Source organism: Brugia malayi (assembly GCF_000002995.4).
Source record: "Brugia malayi strain FR3 genome assembly, contig: Bm_v4_Chr3_scaffold_001, whole genome shotgun sequence".
In the NCBI taxonomy this organism is placed as follows: domain Eukaryota; kingdom Metazoa; phylum Nematoda; class Chromadorea; order Rhabditida; family Onchocercidae; genus Brugia; species Brugia malayi.
Genome location: NW_025062477.1, coordinates 2429290 through 2445318, shown reverse-complemented (window position 1 = coordinate 2445318; position 16029 = coordinate 2429290). Strand labels below are relative to the sequence as shown.

The 16029-nt window shown below is 21.1% G+C and overlaps 1 protein-coding gene across 1 annotated transcript; it reads right to left on the bottom strand.

Annotated features, from left to right (window-relative positions):
* Window positions 1-1624: 1624 nt before the first annotated feature.
* Bm1599 (Uncharacterized protein) lies at window positions 1625-12083 on the bottom strand (the record flags this gene model as incomplete). Its single annotated transcript, XM_043079771.1, has 20 exons — window positions 1625-1807; window positions 2143-2343; window positions 2550-2795; window positions 3086-3177; window positions 4080-4221; window positions 4410-4540; window positions 4801-4971; window positions 5119-5367; window positions 5573-5785; window positions 6168-6386; window positions 7998-8159; window positions 8252-8404; window positions 8804-8942; window positions 9110-9145; window positions 9692-9844; window positions 10285-10529; window positions 10753-10927; window positions 11209-11378; window positions 11534-11695; window positions 11897-12083. 20 exons carry the CDS (start codon window positions 12081-12083, stop codon window positions 1625-1627), a joined length of 3429 nt encoding a protein of 1142 aa, XP_042935705.1.
* Between the last annotated feature and the right edge of the window lie 3946 nt (window positions 12084-16029).

The following is a 16029-nucleotide window of genomic DNA, read 5'->3' as shown; positions in this document are numbered from 1 at the left end:
AATTTGATTAAAATTATAGTAAAACTTTTTCTTTTAAATGATTAAAATCTAAAATATTTTCAATTTTTGTTGGTTATAAACAAATGAATTATTCATGATTTTATCAAATTTGAACCCACAAATTATCATTTTCAATTATCAATTAATTTAAACTGTTATAAAAAATTATAAAAAAAAGAAAAAAAAAATTATATAATCAAAATTTATTATAAAAAAGAAAAAAGAAATTGTAATCAAAAAAGTAATTTTGCAAGTCTAAAAGAATTTTTGAATTGAATTTTTTGTTAATATTTCTTAAATTATATTGTATTCCATTACTAAAATAAATATTTCTCTGTCATTATCATCTTTCCTTCAAACATTTATATCAAATTTAAAATTTAAATTTACTTATGAGATATGAGTCATAGCTAATTTATTATATGTTTTATTTATTAGCATTATGCTCAATTTTATTTGTTTTTTTGTTATTTTTGTTGTATATTACACATTTTGTTATTTATTTTCGCTGTTTATTATTGTCCAATATGCATTCAGTGTAAATATCAAATTTTGAAATAATTAAATTAAAACAAAATCGAAGCAAAAAGAAAAAATAATGGAATGCATTACATTTATTAACCAATTTCTCTTTTATGTAAACAATTTAGCATAATTAATATGATTAATTTAATGAAGTCAAATTAATATGCTTTATTTATTTCATAAATAAAATACAATGAAAAAAAAAAAAACTTTTTTTTTTTAATTTTTCATTTTTTTTTTCTGAAATTTTCTTAACTTTGAATAAAAATTTCAATTTTTGTTTGCTTTACATTTTTAAAAATTAAAAATTCTATTCAAGGAGAAAAAAATTAACTATAGCTATCTTTAGACGTATTGATTGGAATTAGTTTATAACACGTGTATCACGTTATAGTATTTACGTCATATTGTATTACGTAAAAAGTTGCATGCAAATCATTCTGTGCATTATTAGTATTTGTTGATGAGAGTGAAAAGCTTTCAAATAAGGCAAAATGCAAATGATAATTTCAACGTGAACGTAAAAAAAAAAAAGAAAAAAAAGACTTTACCATATTTTTTCTAATTTCTTCATTTTACTTTGTTCTTCAAATTCGTTTCTCAATGAATTTCAATAACAAACAATTACTGAAAAATGAAATAACGAAAAACAATCGAAATTATATTTTTTTAATTCAAAATATATTTTTGATTATTTTACAAATAAATTAATTTAAAATCAACAATTGAAGCTAAAACGAAAGTTTTCTTTTCTCTTTTTTTTTTTTTTTTTTTTTAAATAAAAGTTATGTAATTTTAAACTACGAAATGACATCTATCAGTAATGGATTTTGTGTAAAAATTTCATTGGTATTTGTGATATAAATTAATTTAATCCAAAAAATTTTCAGTTTTCTTTTCAAATAAATTACATACTTAAAAAGATTACTAAATTTTGATCATAACCTAAATAACTCTAAGTAATTGAATATTTAATCGAAAAAATAATTTACATTTATGATAAATAACTTGAAATTTTCCACAATTAAAATTGATATCATAAATGATCTCTGACCTACTGTGAAAGTTTCAGAATATTACATTCATATTATTATCATTATCAGTGTTTCCGGAAAATGTTATCAACAGGAATGCAAATTCCAAAACCATCATTTGGTGTCCAACCATTATTGTTACATATTAATGTTGTCACACCTTCTATCCGATATCCTTTCCGGCAGCTTAAAATAGCCGTCGTACCGATTTGATAATCTTTTGTGTAATTGTTGTAAATGTAGTAAACCTGAAAATACTTTATTAACTATTTACTATACTAATTACTTTACTATACTAATTACTTTAATGTCTATCCTTACGAACTATTATCTATCCAAAGAACAAAAAAAAAAAAAAAAAAAGAAGAATTAGTCGTTTTTTTCTTTTGAAGTTTTATGCAAATTTCTTTTGATCAAATAATAGTTTATAAGAAGAAAAATTAAAAATTAAAAGCATTTTCGTATATTATTGTAATAAAAAGAAATATAAAAGAATAGAAATTATAAAATTATGATTAAAATAATTTCAATAATTTAAAATGTAAGAAAAAACAAAAAGTTAAAATATACTAAAAGAATATACCTTTCCATTTTGTGGAGATTTTAATGGTTCACAAGAATCATTAATTTTAATTTGTTGACAAATTCCAATTGGTGGTATCCATAAGCCATCATGACAATATGTCATTTGTTTACCATAAATTTGATAGCCAGGATTACATTGTAATTTTGCGCTTGCGCCATTTTGATACCAATTGGTATTTTCATTATTTTTATAAATTATCTATAAAATAAAGAATAACAAAAGTTAGATTAAACTTTGTTGAATTTAAAATGGTTAAATTTATTAATTTTAATGATAAATTCTTGAAATTTTGATTTATTAAGCTTTTTTCTTTCATTTTTTTTTTTTTTTTAAGATTTTAAAATTATCTTTGATCAGTAATATTTATTAGCATTTTCTTTAATGAAAAAAGGGAAAATACTAACTATTCCATTTGCAGGTGTAAATGATATTTTAGAACAAAAAACATCCGTTTGTTTAATTTTATTTGTAATATATTGTTGGTTTTGTTCATAAGGTTGACAGCTACCAACACCAGGCCAAGGTGACCAAATGCCACCTTGACAGTAAGATGTTGACGGTCCCACTAATACGTAACCATCATCACAAATTAAATTTGCTATCGTATTAGCTGCGTATTTATCATTTTTACTCATATTACTATAATATATCTGAAATTATTTTAAATTTAATTTCTATCAAATTTAAATAAATTAAAGAAAAAATGTTATGAAAAAATATTATAAATTATTAAATTATAAATTTTCATCCAAATGTTTTTTGTCTTAGTCTAATTGTTCTACGTTTGTTTGTATTAGCCTTAATGTTTAATCTTTTTTTTTTTTTTTAATTTTATCTTTTTTCTTTTTTTATTTTACATTCTATTACAATACAAAAAATTACCTTAAATTTTTAAAATTTGATTTTAAAGAATGAAAAAAAAATTAGCCTAAATATTTACCTTTCCATTAGAAACAGGTGGCGAAGTAGGACAGGTAATTGTTGCTAGCGTATTTTGTTTTAATCTAATTCCCAAATTATCTCTACCATAACCTGAAATAGTAAATAATCTCCATCATAACCTGAAATAGTAAATTATCTGTACCATAACCTGAAATAGTAAATAATCTCTACCATGACCTGAAATAATAAATTATGATCAAAAAAAAGTATATAGAAGATGTGTTATTAATTAATTAAGTATAAAATAAAAATAGCTAATGTTATGTGTTATTATTAGCTAATTTGTGATGTGAAACATTCTTAAATTTTTTAAAAAAATTGAATAAAATTTAAATTTTTTGTGCAAGCGTATGTGTGTTAGTGTGAAAATTTTAAATAAGCAAATATAATTGAGTTTAAATAAAAAAAAAAATTTGAATTTTTGATTCACTTTTTCTTTCTTTATTTATTTTTTTTATGAAATATGCATAAATTATCTTATTTTCTTAATCGAACAGTTAATTACTATGAAATATCAAAGAATGAAATGTATTATTCATAAAAATATTTATAATCTTTTGTTTTTTTTTTTTTGTTTACCAAAGAAGAAATATCTTCTTTCCTCTTTTTTTTTAAATCCATATTTATGTTTTAAAAATTTAAATTCTACTATTAAACATTTAGAATTTAAATTCTATCATTAATTAAAATTTAAATTTCACTATTAAGTAGCAATATTTATAAATCATTTATTATTGAATATTGTCATAGTGATGTAATTTACATAAACAATAAACAATTAGTTTACATTTTGTAAATGTTAGCATTATTTATACATAATGAAGTAATTGCATAATTATTTTTTATTTAACTTAAAGTAAAAACAAAAAAAAAAAGGTGAAAAATCAATTTACTGCACATTGATGAAATAAAATTTTATACATTCAAAAAATTTGAAATGAATAAATTAATTTAAATTCTTCTTGGTACTCAATTTATTTACCTATACCTACCATTCATTGGACATTGGCCTAATATCGGTGGATTCCACGATCCATTAATGCAGGTTGATAATTTGGTTCCTATTGGAGTTGCACCACTATTGCAAATTAATACCGCTGTTGTTCCACTATTATATGGTGGCAATATATTTTCCTAAAATAATAATTCAAAAAAAAAATTAATCAAAAATTTTCAAGTAACATTATTCTTCTTGGCTAATATTTGCAAGATACTTTAGCCTTATCAGTAAATGTTTAATATAAGTAATAATAAATTAATTAAAACAAAATAACAAAATTTATTTCATTTAATTTAAATTTTAAATTAGAATAAAAGATTACGGCAGAATATCGAATGTTTCCATTTGCTATAGCAGGTAATTCAAATAGACATTGGCCAGGAATAAAAACTTGGCTTGTTTCTGGACCAATTATACTTTGTTGACAAAAGCCTAACGTTGGTTGCCATTGACCTAAAAAAATGAAGCAATTTTTAAATTATTTCATAGCAAAAAATATTTGTTATGTTAAAGTATTTAGGTTATATTTTAAAAAAAATTTTTTTTTTTGCAATTACAAAATATCTGAACTTGTCATTTTATAAAAATCTAATTATTATAATGAATTAAAATTTGGTTAATTCTATTGTTGATTAATTCTAATTCAAATTAAATAATTCTCAATTAAATTGCTTTTTTCAATAATAAAATTAAAATTAAAAAAAAATTGTTACCATTTATGCAGGTTGTCTCGATTGGACCAATTGGAACAAAACCAAGGTTGCATACAAGATTTGCAGTTGTTTTTGAATTATATATAGGTGCAATACTATTTGAATATTTCAATTCACCGTTGGTTCGTTTTGGTATCGGTATGCATGGTAATTCTTTAATTTGTAATAAATCTGAAATTTTCTAGAAAAAATTAAAATAAAATTTTTTTTTTTGAAATTTTTATTTAATAATTAAAAGTTGCAAGAAATTTTGTTTACTAGAAAAAAAAATGAAAAATTAAAATTTGTTTAATTAAAAAAAAAAAAAAATTTTCATACTTTCAACATTTTTTGGTTCCGGTATACAATTTGCTAAAATTAATGGTGAAAAAACACCATTGGTACATACAGCGGTTGATAAGCCAAGTGGTATATAATTTGAATTGCAAATAACGGTACCTATGGTACCACTAGGAAATGTCCCCATTTTTGAATTATTTGAATAAAATATTTGTCCATTAATAGGTGATACAAGCGGTGGACAATATTTTGCTTCAGTTACACTTATTGAACTTTCAATTGGTACACCTGTAAATTTTTTAAAAAAAAAAGAAACTATTTTATTAAATACAAAAATATATTTCATTAATTTATTAAAAATTTTTTGGTAAAAATAAAAGTATTTAAAAATATTGAATGCAAGAAAAAAAAAACATATATTTTATATTAATTTTGTTAAAAAAATTTTGTAATAAAAATAAAAAATATTTAAAGTATGGAAATGAAATACTACCAAAAAGTTTTGATTTTGTGTCAACACATTGTCCCAGTACTAATGGTGACCAAATGCCATTTAAACATGTGGATGAAATTGCACCAACTGATTTAAAACCATAATCACAACTGATAGTTGCAACCGTTCCTGATGGAAATGGCCTTTTGTTTGAACCGGTGCTATAGGTAATATAACCATTCATTGGTGGTGCTATACCGGTAACACAATTACCTGTCAAAGTTAATTATTAATGAGGTAATTAACCTGTAACATTTAAAATACTTAAAAAAAAAAAAGAAGATTTTAAAATTACTATGAAATCATTGTCTGAGAAAAGAAAAATAATTTCATATGGAATTTTCTTTTCATTTTTTTTTTTTCATTTTTTCTTTAAAATATAATTTATATTGCGTAAATATTAATTAATTAATTTTATTGTATCATATAGATTTAACTTAACTTTAACTTAATTTTTGTTTTTAAAATGTTCCTCTTTTTTTCTTTTTTTTTTTTTTTTTTTTGTATTTTTGACAATAAATTAAAAAAGTATTTTTGGTGTATTTTTAAAAGTAAATTAAAAAAAAAAAATTAAATTTAAAAAAGTAACACATACTACCACTATTATACCGAATACATTGCGTTGACATCGATGGATACCAAATTCCATTGTGACAAATTGCAATTATTGGGCCAATTGGTAGATAGCCAGGATTGCATTGTACATTGGCTCTGGTTAATGGCGCAAATGGCCGATGGTTATTAGCATTGTTTGAATAAACAACAAAACCATTTTCTGGTACTGGATAATCATTCATACAGTTAGAAACGGATTCTGAAATTTTACTATTAATTTCATTTAAATGCAAAACTTTCATTTTAATTAAAATTTAATATTTTTAGTATAGATTTTAATATATAAATTATTTTCTTTTTCTTGTTTAAATTTTTTTTTTTTTTTTTTATTTGAAAAAAATTTTTCGAATAAAATTACATTTTCCGAATGTTTTCTTTTCTTTTTTTTGTTAATAATTTTAAGAAGATATTCGATAAATATTAAAATTTTATTGTGATGAAACTTTGCTATTAAGTGAATATTTGGATAATATCATTTTTTAATGTTAACCTTTGACTTTCTCAATTATTTATTGCTTTAGTACTGATACTAATTAATTTAAATTTTTCAAATTTTAAAAAATATGATAATAAAGAGAAAAACTGTTATGCTTCAATCGCTTGTGATGTCATTAAAATTAATTTTAAAAGAAATTTTAAAAGAATCAATTTTAAATTTTAGAAAGGAATTTTAAAATAATTTTAACTGCGACATTTCACCGCCAAACACCTCAAATAACAAATCTTCAACTATTGCTTTTTATTATTGTATTACTTTAATCAAACGAATTTGATGATAATGAATAATTGAAGAACTAATTAAAAAATTTATGATTTTTAAATGAGCTGGAAACGTAATAAAATACTTAATAATGTAAGTTAATAAGGTAACCTAATAAGGTACCTAATAAAACACTTAATAAGGTAAGTAATATTTTCGTTATTTCATATTTTATATGCTTAAAATTTTGGAAAATTTCAATCGCTTTAATTGTTTGATAAAGTAATTTCAATTTAATCACTTTTCTAATCTTTTTTTTTTTAAAAATTTAAAAAACAAAACAAAAACAAACTGAAAAAAAAAAAATTACTGAACATGTAAATAAATTTTTGATCTTATCATAATGCATTTCATTAATTTTATAGATATTTGCTCTTTTTTTCCCTTTCTCAAAGGAAGAAAGAGAAATTTTTGTTTTGTTTTTTTAAAATTTGTTTTTAAAAAAATGTTCCACTGATTGTAAACAAAATAAAAGAATTTAAATTAATTCATTTCCGCTTCAGATAAGAAAATCTATTTTTGTGTTTCATTTCTAATTGTTATTAAATTTAGCATTAAAAAAGGTAATTTAGAGAAATTTTAATATTTATAACTTTTCTATCGGTTAATGAGTTCTGTTTTTTCTTTTTTTTAATTTTAATTCATTTCTAATTTCTCCGAAAAGCTTTTATCCTCCATTCTTTTTTTTTTTTTTGGCAAAATTTAAATTTTTGATAGATAATTCAAAGTGCTATTAAGATAAAACTCACAATAATCCCATTTCAACTTTTCGTAAAAAAAAACAAAGTCTGAAAATACTTTGCTATTAAATTAGATGGGTAGATCATTTTTGGGTAACCTTACTAAAGTTAAAATGAAAAGATGCAATCTCGAGCTTTAATTTTTCTGAAAAAGTTTTTCGAATTTTTTCACTGAATAAAATTTTATGACAGTTTTCTCAAAAAAAACTAGCAAAATATTATACAATTTCGTTCATTATTAACCATTTAATTGATTATTAAATTTCAAATTTCATTTTTTAAATTAAAAAAAAATTTAAATGAAACTAACGAATAATTGAGGAATTTTCGAAATTTGACAATGAACATTGACCCATTTGATGAGGAATCCATGAACCATTATCACAAACAGCTAACGCTGGTCCATGTGAGATACCATTTACACATTTTAACTTAGCTATGGTACCAGGCGGAAATGGTCCAAATGCGCCACCTATTAAATAAAAATTAACTTCAATTAAGTGGGCGATCATGAAATTATAGAAAATTTAAAACTTTCAAAAGAAGTAAATGATTAATTTAAACCTTTATTATAAGTTATGGTACCACCAATTGGAGTTAATAATCCAAATAAACATGAATTTTTGGGTGAAATTGACGCAGCTGTTGATGAGGGAATACATACTCCTAAATTTGGTGGTTTCCAAATAGAATCTTGACATACTGACAAAAGCGCACCTAAATATAACAATTTTGTTTGAAAGAAAAAACATACTCAAACTTTCTGCTTTCCTATTTTTGTAAAAAAAAAAAAAAAAAATGAAAGATCAAAATAATTGAGAAGAAATTTAAATATAATTTTTAGCAAAGATTATCACATTATATTAGCAATGACATTTTAATATCTCAAATGTTGACAAATATAAATTTTTTAAAAATAAAACTTATAACAAATAAAAATTTTTCAAAAATTAAATTTGTGATATTTCACTTTGAACTATTTATCTAACTTAGCCTATGTATTGTTTATGATTTGAATTGAAATATTAAAAAGATAAGAAAAAAACAAAAAAGCAAAATTTTTGAAAAAATTAATAAATTAATTATGCGAATAACTTTTTACATCTAAAAATATACCATAAATTGTGTAGCCATCATTGCAACGTACAATTGCAATCGTTTCAGATGGATAAGCTCCAAATATATTTGGTTCATTTGAATATGCTAATTTACCATTAGAAACAATTGGATGACCATTGGAACATGTTTTCATCTCCTAAAAAATGAACAAAAAAAAAAGGAAAGTGAAACAAAAAATTTTAGATCTAAAATTTAATAAAATAATTTAATTTTTTTTTTTTGATAAAAAATTGTATTAGAATGTATTACAGAATATTGCTGTACTACTGATAATCTAATAAAAAAAGAAAGAAAAAATTAAACCTGTCGTTTCTCTCGTTGATCACTTTGTTTGATATCCTAAAAGAAAAAGAAATTAAAAAAAAAAAAAAAAAAAGGAAAAAACGAAATCATTGGATTTCAAGAATAAAATTACAACAATTACAGGTATTCAGTAATTATTCCACACCTTTCCTTCTTTTTTAATCATTTTAGAGCTGTTCATCCATTTTTCACCTGTTTTTTTCTAATCGTTCCGGTCTTTTCACCTATATTTTCAAACCGTACATTTTCAAATCATTCCCGGTTTTTTCACCTGTTTTTTTGAAATAATTCCGGCTTTTTCACCTATATTTTCAAATCATTCCGGTCTTTTCACCTGCATTTTTGAAATGATTCCGGCTTTTTCATCTATATTTTTTTTAATCATTCCGGATTTTTAACATAAACCTTTCTAATTGTTTTAATCTTTCTACCTATCAGAATATGTTAAATAATGAAAATTATTTGAATATTTTATTTCTACTTTTATTATTTCTTATTTCTCCTATTCATTTCATCTATTTTTATTTTTGTTATTAAAAAAATTGTTTACCTAACAGCTAACAATGCAACTGTGACACATACCTTTTGACAAGTTCCAAGAGTTGAAGCAGGTGACCAACCATTTGATTCACATATCAGTGTATCGATACCATTAATAGCATATTCCGGTGGACATTTCAGTTCAGCAACTGTTCCGGTTGTTATATTAGTTTCATTGCCCATTAAATAAATAATCTTTAAAATTATTTCATTTTAACAACTTTCCTTTTCACATTAAGTAATAATTTTATTTATAATCATTTAATATTATATAAATGCAAAAAGGAGTAGAATTAAATTATGAGTAAATTTAAATTAAATTTAAGCAGCAATTAGAAATTTTTTAATATTTTATATATAAAAAAAAAAAAAACGGTAACATCATTTTGAACTTAAAATAAATCTCTAATTTGCATAATTTTCTTATTAATTATGAATATTTGAACTAGCATTAGAAATATTTTTAGCAGAAAGTTTCAACAAAGAAAAAAAATTATTAATTAAAAATGTTACACAAAAATTTCATTAAAGGAAAAATAAAATGATAGGGAGACAAGGAGAAAGAGAAAGAGAAAGAGAGAGAGAGGTTAAATTAAATATTCTTTGATCATTTATCAAATTTACAATTTGCAAACCTTTCCATTTTGTACAAATGGAAGTGGTGAACAACTGTTGTTGGTAATTAATTGACAAATTCCAAGTTTTAAGGTTGACCACTGACCATGGTCACATTGCGATTGTCTGGTAAATAATGGACGATAGTGTCCATTGCATCTTAGATATGCTAATGTACCATTTGGTAATTTATCAGTACCATGCTGACTATACAAAATATAACCATTTTCATGTGGTGGTAATGGTGCACAACTTTTTGCTATTTCTAAAATTTTTAATTTTCTTATAAACACAAAAAAAAAAAAAAATTAGCCAATTTAATGTTAACAAAAAAAAAAAAAAGCATAACAAATTAATAAAGTAATTGAATAGTTAAGTTTTTATTTTTAATTTTAATAAATTAATTTTTTTTTTTTGGAAATTTTAAGATTCATGAAAATTTTGATAAATTAAATTTTGAATTTTATAAAAAATAAAAAGATATGCACCGGTAGAAATTGGTACACATTCACCAAGTTCAACCATCGGATACCATGTACCGGTGATACATGCTACCTGATTTTGTGTTGTTGGTTTATAGCCTTCATTACAATGTAATGTCGCAAAGCTTCCCATCATTACTGTCTCCGAATTTTCCGATATTTCTGATGGCTTATAAAGTATCTTTAAAATATTTATTATTTTTTTTGCAAATATATCATTAATTTTTAATCAAAAAATTTTTATAATTAATTATAATTTCAAAATTTGATTTATTTATTTATTTATTTATTTCATCAAATCATTCAATATAACAATTTTATTATTTAAAGAAAACGAAAAAAACAAATTGTAAATAAATGCATAAAATTAAAATAAAAATATTATTGCTAAAAAAAAATAATAAAAATATCACAAATTTTTGAAAAAAATTTTGAATAAAAAAAAAGAATATTACAAATTACCTGTCCATTTGGTATATTTGGAATTAGCACACAATCTGTTGGATCTTTACCATCGATAATTTCATTATCATTAAATTTATTACTACTATCTTTCCATCCATAACAGATTGGATTAAGTTCACGAATGTAACCATTAATTAATTGATTAGCACGAAATGAATATGCATATCCTATAAATTACAAAACAAAAAATAAAAATGTAAAAATGATTAATGAAAAAAAAAAAAAAAAAAAAAGAAGAAAAATGATTTAAATTTAATTTGAAATTCTAACTTATAATTTTTAGTTTAAAAAATGAAAAATTGTTTTTTTTTTTTTTTTTTACCATTAGTTTTTGTTAGTTGATTTCTATTCCGATATCGATAAATTGGTGCTTTAGCGCCACAATCACCAAATGATCGAGCGCAAAATAATTCTTCAGTTTCATTAAAATCCATGAAACCAGGTGGCGGTGCTCGTCCCTTATTATCTTGATGAAGTACAACACCTGAATTATTGTCAAAATTGAAATAAGATAAATTTTTATATTATAATTTAAAATTTTACAAAATCACATTTTTATCTTTTGTTTTTTTTTTTAAAAAAAAAAAAATATTTCTAATAAAATGAAAAAAAAAATTTTAGTAATTTTGAATAAAGAAAGAACGATTTAAAAAAAAAAAAAAAAAGAAAAAATGAACTATTAAACCATCAATGGATCGTATATTTGTAGATAATTTAAAAGCACAATGCTTTGGACAAGCTGTTGGATTTCCATTATTTAAAAATATTTCATTTGAACTAAAATTAGTATTTGTGAAATATTTATTTTTCAACTCGCTGCCACCAATACGATAAATTTTTGTTGTTTGATTTATATCTTTTGTCCATATCATTACTGGTACTGAAATATTATCATTTAGTAATTTTTTAATTTCAAAAAAAGAAAAAAAAAAAAAAAAAAAACGAAATTAAATTTCACTTTAGCAAATTTTTTTAGAGTTAAATAAGTTAATAGCAACGAACAAATTAAATAAGACAATCATGCATTCTTATCATTTTATCACTCAATTTGATAAAATTTAAAATTTAATGTCATCTAAAGAAAAAAAAAAATAAAAGAAATGTCATTCATAAAATTTTTTTAATCTTGTACTCTTGTTTATAATTTTATCGTTAAATTTAAAATGAAAAAAGTAATGAAAAGAAAGACAATGAATAAATAATATTATTACAAAGAAAAAAAATTAATATTTCAACTTTTTTTCTGAAAAAAAAAAAAAAAATTAATCTATGAATAATTTAAGCAAATTTAAATAAAACTTACTAAGATTATTTGGATATCCACCAGGTTGGCATGTAATTGTTCGTGAAAAAACAAATTTAATTATATTAATTAAAAGAATTAAATATATCCAACGATTATAATCCAACATCAGAAATTCGATTGATAAATTTTCGCTATTGCCAAAATAATACCTTCAAAAAAATAAAAAAAAAAAAAAAAAAAAAAGAAAAGAAATAAATGAAATATGTTTCAATTAAATTAAAAAGCAAAATTGAAATTAAAGTAAAACTATGAAATAAAAAGTTAATTTATATATGAATAATTCAAAATCATTTATTGCCACAATTTTTCTTCGTTTTTTTTTAAAAAAAAAACAAAGCAAAAAAAAAAAAAATACGATGCTATAAAAATCTTGTTTAAATTTGAAAAAATATAAGAATGTATTCTGGAAAAGGACATTCATTTGTGTGACAAATGTAACTGTGATATCACAGACCAGTTTTCCATTCTTTTTTTTTTTTTTGTTTTAATTTATGAACAAAAAAATATTTGTTTACATTTTTGAATAATTAGTGATTGCTCTATGTTTTATTAATTAATCATTTTATTGTAAACAATGACAATAATAATTTATATATTATGCATAAAAATTATTGATAAACAATAATTTGTATTATTTTAATTTCTCAAAAATAATATAAAATTTTGTATTGAAAACGATTATTTAGAAAAGAAAAAATTTAACAAAAAAAAAAAAAAAAAAAATACATTGATTTGAAGTTAATTGTATATTTTTATTGCAATACAAAAACCAAAAATAATGCTATCATTTTTCATTTTTTATTTTATTTTTTATAAATTTCAAAATTAATCGTTAGCAAAAAGAAAAACAAAAAAAAAAAAAAAACGAAAATATCAGTAATTTATTAAAAATTATTAAATTCATTAAAATCTCTCAAACATAATGATAACGAATAAAAATAATTGATAAAAATGGAAAAAGTTATTGCAGGAAAAAAAAAATAAATCAAATTATTCTATTATTAAAATTATACAAAATCTTTGCCCAATATTTTTTTGAATTAAATTTAAATGTTGAAAATAAACATATGAATAAAAAAAAAAAAAAAAAAAAAAAAAAAAGCAAAATTAAATGTATGACACAATGTGTTTTATATTATTTGTTTATTATTTAATTAAACATATAAAATCATATAATAAAATTATATTGTTGAAAAACTTCAGAAAAAAAAAAACATATTTTTTTGAAAATTTCATTTTAATATATGTTTTTTTTTTTTTCATGTTAAAAGCAAATTTGCTTCAAACATTTAATAATTTATTTCATTTAAAATAAAATTTGAAAGAAACAAAATGACAAGAAATAGAAAATGAGAAAAAATAAAGCAGAAAACCAATGTAATTTATTTTGTGATATTTTTGTTATTTCATTTATTTTAATTGTTCATTAATTAAAGCAACAAGTGTTACGATTAAATTTCATCCAATAAATTGTTGAAAAATTAATTTCAATGATATGTGATAAGATTACAAATGGACAGATATGATAAATTATTTCACAAATAACGCTACTCTCGATGATTTTTCAGATCACAGAAATATTTTCTATGCTCTAATTACGATAATTATTCATTTTATTTCAATGAAAACTGAAAATTTCAAACGATTAAATTTTATTGTATTGATGAAAAAATGTGAAAAAAAAAATTATATCAATAATATTTATTTAGTAAATTAAGCGAAATATTTTAGAAATGCATATATAAATGATTTTATTATGAAAATATTGAAATACTTGGCCAATAAATATGGCCAATATCATCTAGGCCAAATTCAAAAGTGCTATTATTATAAATAATAAGGCTTAGAATATCATCAGGAAGGAAATATATGCTTTTTGAAAAATTCCACCTGAATGATTTTAAATGTTATGCAATATTTACTTAAAGATAGAACCAAAAATATCAGATAAAATTTTAAATTTATAAAAAATAATAATTTAGATTTAAATTTAATTTGACAAGAAACAGCAAAAAAAAAAAAAAAAAAAGAATGCATACTAAAATTATATGAGTGAAGAAAGAGAGGGAAAAGAAAAAGAAAAAAGAGTGAAAAAAAAAAATAAATAAATAAATAAAAGAACGAATAAAAGAAGAATTAAATTAAAAAAAAAAGGATAAATGATTATCTTTTACCATTTAATTTCACTGCCCGAAATGTTATATAAAAATTGAAACCTTAAAAAATTTGTGACATTTTCAAATAATTTATTAAAATATAAAATTAAATATTTGCAACTATTCGATCAATGAAATGTAGTTGAAATTAATAGATAAGTTAGCAATTTCTTGGTTGACAATGACATTTACCTTATTGATAAATAGATTAGATCTAATTTATTAACATTCGGCCAATAAACTTGATTAGTATTATTATCGTTATCATCGATATTACTTTGACATTGATAATATTATCACTATAAATATAAATAGTACTACTGCCAATTAATTAATAGTATCATTGTGTTCAAGTTTACGAAGCAAAATAATTGCATATCAATCATTGCTAGTATATATCATAATTATATTATCATATTATCTTATCACTCATTTTATTACTAATTAAAAATCAACTTTTTTGCGCATTTTTGTACCAAAATTATATTAAAAGAAAGCAATGATATTTATTATAGTATTATTAGGGAAGTAAAATAATTTGTAAATTTTAGAAATTAGCTTAATATATATTTAAAAATGCTGAGAATTAAGAATGAATAAGGGTTAAAGTGCAAATTAAAATGTGTTAAAGTGATGAAATTACGATTGGAATTAATTTGAAAATAGAATTAATAGTACAATCAATGAAATGGGAATAATTAACAAGAATGATAATGTAGGACAGTAATTTCAATTTGGTAGGTAAAATTGGTAGGTATGAATAATATGAAAATATTGAAATTACCAAATTTGCCATCGATTTATCAGCAATTTACTATTCAAATACAAATTTAGTTTTATCCGATGCTTTTCTATAATATTTATTTCAATATAATTTATGCAAGTATGCATGCATTCTTGCATGCATACTTGCATAAATTATATATATTGCATATCGAAATGTATATATATCGTTGCAATTAAACTATCATCAAATGATTTATATGATATTTTTTTTTTTTTTTTTTTACTGATAAAAATGTTATCTTTAATACCATAAACAAAATAATTAACTCTAAATAATTATGATTATTTTATGATTAAAATAATTCATTATTGATAGTTTTGTAAGATTTTAATTAATCATTTTAATTTGAAAATATTTTAGAATAAATCAATTTTTATTATTTTTTTTTTATTTTTATCACATTCATTTTTCATTTCCTTATTACATGTAAAAGGATTAGAATAAATTCAGATTGAAATGATTTTTTTATATAAACTTTTCATTTCAGCAATTTTTTTTTAAAAAAAAAAAAAAAAAAAAACAATTCTTTACATTGTTTTTTGTTTTTGCTTTTTTTTTATTCACTTCAA